Consider the following 7,249-nt stretch of genomic DNA (forward strand, 5'->3'; position numbering starts at 1 on the left):
GATGATGTTCTTCAGACGTTGTCATTTTATATGGATCTTGATAATCTGTGAATCTGTTTCAGGTAGGTAAATTAAGCTGTTTGTATAAATGCATATGCGTAGCTTTGTAATGCTTATATCATAATCTTACTTTGATAAATAGTTCTTGCTGAATTAATATGTGACCCAAAACCAGTCACAAGGGTCAATTTTTTAAAATTGAGATTTATGTATAACCTGTAAGCTGAATAAATAAGCTTTCCATTGATGTATGGTTTGTTACAATATTTGGTCGAGATACGAGTATTTGGAAATCTGGAATCTGAGGGCGCCTTTAAATTGTCCAGATGAAGTTTTTAGCAATGCATATTGCTAATCAAAAATGACGTTTTGATATATTTATGGTAGGAAATGTACAACATATCTTAACAGAAAATGACCTGTACTTAATATCCTAGTGATTTTTGGCATAAAAGAAAAATTGATAATTTTGACCCCTACAATGTATTTTTGGGTATTGCTACAAATACACCTGTGCTACTTAAGACTGGTTTTGTGATCCAGGGTCACATATTTGGTATTTACATAACACTCCAAGTGCATCATGGCACCACCATGATGCATTGGTTCTTTTGTTATTTTGTTCTTTTTAGTATTGTAAAATAAACTCAAACCACTAAATTGTAATTTCACATGTAATTTATTGCTTTAAGAGTTTTGAGTAAAACCAAAGTGGTTTGAAATTACAACCAGCAGACCTATGCACAGTTTGAACCACTTTAAATGTAATTGAACATATTATATCATAAATTCAATGTACAAAAGTATAAAATATAAAATTAAATTGATGAATATACGTTGAACTCAGATTCCAAGTACTTTTACGTTGTTTTGGAAATAATGTAGCCTAGGCTAATAATTTACGGTAGGCTGCTATGAAATAAGTTTTCTGCTGCCATTATAATTTCTATAATGTCGAATCACTCCTTGATTGTCTTATTTACAGGAAATCATGTGACAAAAGCGGTGAATAGCGAAGCTACTTTCGCTATAATGACTGGATCTGTTGCTCCTAGTACCACCAGCATTATATGGAAACACAGAGACAATGCTGGAGTTGTTGTGAAAGTCATTGAATGGGACAGGGAGGAGGACAGCACTGACATTCCCAACGCCAAATTCAGATCCCACGCAACTCTAGACAAAAGCACTGGAAATCTTAACTTAAAAAATCTGCAGCTCAAACACAGCGGAACTTATACTGTCGACATCAACAGCAAAGAGCAAAGAAAAAAATTCACCCTGACTGTTATGGGTGAGTTAATGTACTGTAGTTTCAGATACATCTGATTGCAGTATGCACATCTGTGTCACAAATGATTGTGGCATTATTTAATTTCATTTTTACACATGTGATAACATTGATTTGTTTGTTCTTTTTCTTTAACAATATATTTATTAGTTTTAGAAATGAAAATAATTATAGACAACAATAATAGACAAAATAAAATGTCTAACTATTTATAATATATTATTAATTAATATTGAATTGAATATTTTCTAAAAATATTTATTGATCCTAATTAATAGAGCCTGTCAGTAAACCTCATATTACGGAAGAGTGCTCATTGGGAGATGTTCGTGAATGTTCCTTGAGCTGTGTGGGTGAATTTTCTTCTCAAAGTACAATTATTTGGAAATACTGCGATGGAGAAAATGTTAAGGAACTGTATCCTAATGAGAGGAAAATAACGGTGACTGAGAGCACTAACCTAGAAGACCACTACTCCTGCACACTGAAGAATGAAGTGAGTGAGGAGACCAGTGACCCAGTCTATGTGAGAGATCTGTTTCATGGTAAGACCGCAGCGGGAACTGCATAGCATTTATTTCTTGCATTGGAAATAGCTGGGTGTGTGGTCAATGCTTAGTGCTGTTTGTGTGCACGTGGATGGGTTAAATGCAAAGCACCAATTCTGAGTATGGGTTACCAAACAGTGGCCATCACGTCAGTCACTTTTAATAGCCCTTTTGTCTTATCTTCAGATTCAAACACAGAATTAATCATTGCAGTCGTCGTTTCTTTTATCATTTTGATCGGTGTGGTGACTGTCATCCTGATTATACGTCAAATGAATGGTAAGACTCTCATCTAAATCTTTTCAAACCTTTGAAATGTGTTTAATTTATCTGTGTTTTATTCTATTTTAACCACTGTCCAAAGCTTGAGGTGAATTGCCATTTGCCATATTTTACTATCATAATGTCACATTTCAGTGTTAAATCAGATATCCAGCAAGAAAAAAAATAAAAATAAAAAATAAAGGGCGGGCTATAGGTAAATTGACTCCATTACGAGAATACAGCGAGACTTTAAAGGGTTACACCACCCCAGATTGAAAATGTTGTCATTAATCACTTACCCCCATGTCGTTCCAAGCGCGACCTTCCCATAGACAGCAATGTCCAGAAACGTAGCAAGGAGGTCTGTTCAATTTAGGCTTTAAATTTCATTTTGAGGTTGCTAAAACAATGCCTAAATTGTTATTAGGCTATATTAGTTGATTTGGTATCATGCAACCTGCTTGGCATCAGCAGAAAACATGTGCGAAGTAAACTGGGTGGGTGGATTATGTTTACTTAGTTTATACAAGTGTGCTATTAGTATACTTCTTTTAAACTAAAATAGGAAAGTATACTTTTAGTCTACTTTTTATGTACTTCTCAGAAATGTGCTTTTATGTACATATCAGAAATATACTTAAAATGACTTTTAAGTATACTTAACTTATACTTAGAAAAAGTCTAAATATATTTGAGCTATATTGTTCTCCGAGAACCAAACAATACTATACTTCAAGTTTATTTTATTAAGTATACTTAAGTTCAAGTATATTTTTAAGTATACTTTATGTAGTAACCCTTACGAAAAAGAAGTTTATTCAAGTATGCTATTAGTATACTTCTTTTAAACTAAAAAAATAGGAAAGTACACTTTCAGTATACTTTTTATGTACTTTTCAGAAATGTTTTGTATACTTCTCAGAAATATACTTAAAATGACATTTAAGTATAGAAGTGCATTATAACATTTAAGATATTTCTACTGGAAAATGTCATATTGGCTTTTTTTTGGACTTAACACAGGTAAATTTGAGTGATGGGGTGGAGAACAGTGCATTTATATCATATTTAGATTTTTAAAATCATCTTTTATATTTATTACGTATTTATGAAACTGTATGCATATGCATGTGTTTGGATTAAATTATTTTTTTTTTTATTTGTGCAAAAAACGTTTTTTTTAAAGGTTTCATTTATATCTGAAAGCCTTGAGATGTGTCTGAAAGCTAAATGAAGCCTTGAAATTCTGTAGGTTTGAAGGTTTCACTTGTTTTACAGATTTAAAAAAACCCATAGGATTCTATAGGCCCCTCTAGTGGCGGTAAGCAAAAAATGCAATGTAATGTCATGTTCATCCACGAGATGGCATCTGAGAGACTCAGTGACCCAGTTCCTGATGGATTTTCATGAACACAGTATAAATGGACTAAAATTAGGCCTTTCTTTGCTTTTTTGGGGGAAAAAATGTACTGAAATTTCCCCCTTTTCCCCTAAAAAATCAGAATATAAGACAAATAAAATAAAAATATAAACTATATATAAAAAACCTACAAAAATACTTAGAAAAAAGAAAAATTAGAAAAATGGACCAAAACCAGCTTTCTGGAAAAAAAAAAGGTTGGGAGGGACAGATGATGTCATCTCTGAGAAGTACTTGAAAAGTAGACTAAAAGTATACTTTTCTGTTTTTTAGTTTAAAGGAAGTATACTAATAGCACACTTGAATGAACTTCCTTTTCCTAAGGGAATCCAGTGGGCCAATTTAGTCCTTAGGACTGAAATAGTACACTTACAAGTATACTGCTAGTACACTGATATTTGTATACATACAACAAAGTATACTTAATTTAATTGAATTTTATTTAAGTATACTTAATGAAATAAACTTGAAGTATACTTCTTTTTGGTAAGGTTGAGTGTGTCTTTCTTGTTCTTTAAGGTTATTGTGCTGCTCGCCGTGGGAGACCAAAGAATTACAGGGTAAGTTTATTTTCTTCTTACTTGTGGAAAATCACTACTGAAGTATCACAGAAAAATTGAATCAATCTTGGCTGATGCAATGTGCAATGATATTAACAGCTGATAAACATCAGTTTAGAGGAACACCGGACTGACCAATCAGCATCAAGGACCGTAATTGCTGTATATGTTTTTTTACAATGCACATTTAAAAATGAGCATTTTTACTGTTTTTCCCACAGAAATGACATACGTAAAGCAGACATGAAACTGATAAGAGTGATGATGCTGCCTGCCACATCATGGACCCTCGTGCCCCAACAGATGCAAAGCCAAGCCTCTTTGCCTGGTCATTGACTCTAAATCCCAGCTTTACTAAAGCAACTGGAACTTTTAACCATCTGTGCCTTAAAACTTCGACTGTTTTTGAACTTTGACTGTTGCATTTGGACCTCTCTGTCTGCTGGACCTTGTTGATGGTGTTACTGAATACATGAATCTACTGTTACATATGCATATACTTCATTTTCTAGGAGGGACAATGAGAATCTCTTACTGGCACCACGCAGAGAGTTTTGCAGGCTTGGGTGACTGTGTATAAATAAATACCTACTAAAAGAAAAGCATAAAACACATACACATAAAATAGGTTTTGCAAAAATGCTTTTTTCTGTTTAATTTAGATTAAACCAAGGCATTTGATCAATTTTACATTTCTGTTCTACATAACAGATTTGTTTGTATTGTGTAATAGGTTTACTGTTTAAATAAATGTTAGAAAAGATGTTAAACTAAATCTGCTACTGTTTTTGGGAGCACAATATTGAAGATTAATGCCAAAAAAGCTGATGATCCAGCACCCAGGTAGTTTGTAATGTGCTAATGCAGTTTATTAATACCTTTTTTATTCAGTGTACTTTTGGTAAAATTCCAACCACATATTTTCCTTTCAGTTTCTGTTTTCATCACTACCCACATACTGTGGACTGCGATTAGACGTCTTTGAGCAAAATAAAGAAAAAAGTGACTAAAAGTGTATTTTGTATAACAAAAATGCCACTCCGATGTTTGATGTTTGTCACCATTGCTGTATCCATCACCACCGAAGCTGTTTCAGGTATGTTGTTATTGTTTTGTCGAAGATGAGGTGTCCATTCTTGGCGACTCTAAAGCAGCTTTATACTGTAAATATAACACTACTGTAGTCTAGTTGTAACGTGGACGCTGAGGCGGAAGTTGAAACCATATGCGGAAGTTTATTAACAGACGCAGCGTACAAATAAACAGGCAGAGGGTCAATAACTGGAAGGCAGTCCGATAGCATACAATACACAATCGTAATCCAAGCAGCAGTGAGTTTAAGCAGGCAGTGGGTCAGATAACAAGAGAACAGTCCAGTATAGCAAACGTAACAATGGGGGTAATCCAGAGAGCGATAGTCAAAAGGCAGATTGGGGTCAAACCTTGAAAACAGTCCACACAGGCAAACAATCCAAACAAGGGTGATCCGTAAACTCAGTAATCCAGAGACAAAGCAAAACAGCAACAGGTAATCCAACAGAGTAATATACACTCTCAGTAAGGCAGGTTAACTGGCAATACTTCGTGAGTGAGTGAGCACATGGTGAGTCCTTAAATACTGCCAAACAGGAAGTAGCAGTAGAAGCAGCAGAGGGAGCATACAGGCAGTCCTGGGGTGAGGGCTCCCTCTGCTGGCTTGGCGTTACAGAATCCCCCCCCCCAGGAGCGACTCCTGGCGCTCAAAACAACAGTCCAGGTGGGTGGGGGAACAGAGGCAAAACAGGGGGTGGGACGGAGGGCCAGGTCCATGTAGAGCAGGAGGGCCTGGATCGTGGAGCAGGGACAGACAGTGAAGCACTGGAGGACCTGGACCGTGGAGCTGTGGCAGACAGTGGAACCTTGGAGGACCTGGGCCGTGGAGCAGTAGCAGACCGTGAAGTACTGGAGGGCCTGGGCTGTGGAGCTGTGGTAGACAGTGGAACCTTGGAGGACCTGGGCCGTGGAGCAGTAGCAGACCATGAAGTACTGGAGGGCCTGGGCCGTGGAGCTGTGGTAGACAGTGGAACCTTGGAGGACCTGGGCCGTGGAGCAGTAGCAGACCATGAAGTACTGGAGGGCCTGGGCCGTGGAGCAATGGCAGAGTAGGGCACCATGGTGGGGCAGGCAGAGCAGGCAGAACAGGAAGCCGTGGCGCAGCAGGCAGAGCAAGCAGAACAGGAAGCCATGGCGAGGCAGGCAGAACAGGCATAACAGGGAGCCATTGCAGGGCAGGCAGAGCAGGCAGAGCAAACAGGAGCAGAGATATCCACAGTGGGACTAATGACATGCATAGCAGAGCGGTGTGTTCATGCATGATTTTCTTGGCCGTGGCATGACAGGCAGAGAGTTTCATATGGGTCTTCTTGATTGCGACCCGGTGGGCAGAGGGTTCATCCTGGGACGCCGCCCCCATAGGAGGATCTACAGCATGCGCTGACACCTCTGGGGGAATGGGCGCAGATGCTTGGGTAGGTGAGGCAGGGAAGTCATGAATGGCCTTCATGGTCGTGACAGGACAGGCAGAGAGTCCTTGGGGAAACGCCGCCCCTTTAGGAGGTTCTGCAGCCAGAGCTGCTGCTTCTGGGGGCATTGGCGCAGACTCTTTGACAGAAGAGGCCTTTGGCGTAGACTTGTGGACAGGCGAGGCCTCTGGAGCAGACTCGTGGACAGGCGAGGCCTCGGGAGCAGACTCGTGGACAGGCGAGGCCTCGGGAGCAGACTCGTGGACAGGCGAGGCCTCGGGAGCAGACTCGGGAGCAGACTCGTGGACAGGCGAGGCCTCGGGAGCAGACTCGGGAGCAGACTCGTGGACAGGCGAGGCCTCGGGAGCAGACTCGTGGACAGGCGAGGCCTCGGGAGCAGACTCGTGGACAGGCGAGGCCTCGGGAGCACAGTGTGCAGCCCACACACTGAAGATGGCTACGGCCATTACAGGCAGCACAGTAGATAATGGGGTGTCTGTTGACCTTGAGGGTGCTGATGTTATGGGTTTGTGGCTTGGGAGCGTGGGCTCTGCGTGGCTTGGGAGCGTGGGCTCTGCGTGGCTTGGGAGCGTGGGCTCTGCGAGGTCAGCTGATATGGGAGGTGGTTTGAGAAGGTTAGAGGGGACCTGGTGAGGTTTTGGTAG

The 7,249-nt window shown here is 39.8% G+C and overlaps 1 protein-coding gene across 1 annotated transcript; it reads left to right on the forward strand.

The window, feature by feature from the left end:
- Positions 1-6: 6 nt before the first annotated feature.
- LOC127159489 (uncharacterized) lies at positions 7-4,693 on the forward strand. Its single transcript, XM_051102297.1, has 6 exons — positions 7-62; positions 986-1,294; positions 1,570-1,836; positions 2,026-2,118; positions 4,043-4,083; positions 4,305-4,693. Exons 2-6 carry the CDS (start codon positions 1,033-1,035, stop codon positions 4,308-4,310), a joined length of 669 nt encoding a protein of 222 aa, XP_050958254.1. The 5' UTR covers positions 7-62; positions 986-1,032; the 3' UTR covers positions 4,311-4,693.
- The last annotated feature ends 2,556 nt before the right edge of the window (positions 4,694-7,249 follow it).

This window comes from Labeo rohita, unplaced genomic scaffold, assembly GCF_022985175.1.
Source record: "Labeo rohita strain BAU-BD-2019 unplaced genomic scaffold, IGBB_LRoh.1.0 scaffold_2207, whole genome shotgun sequence".
Classification (NCBI taxonomy): Eukaryota; Metazoa; Chordata; class Actinopteri; order Cypriniformes; family Cyprinidae; genus Labeo; species Labeo rohita.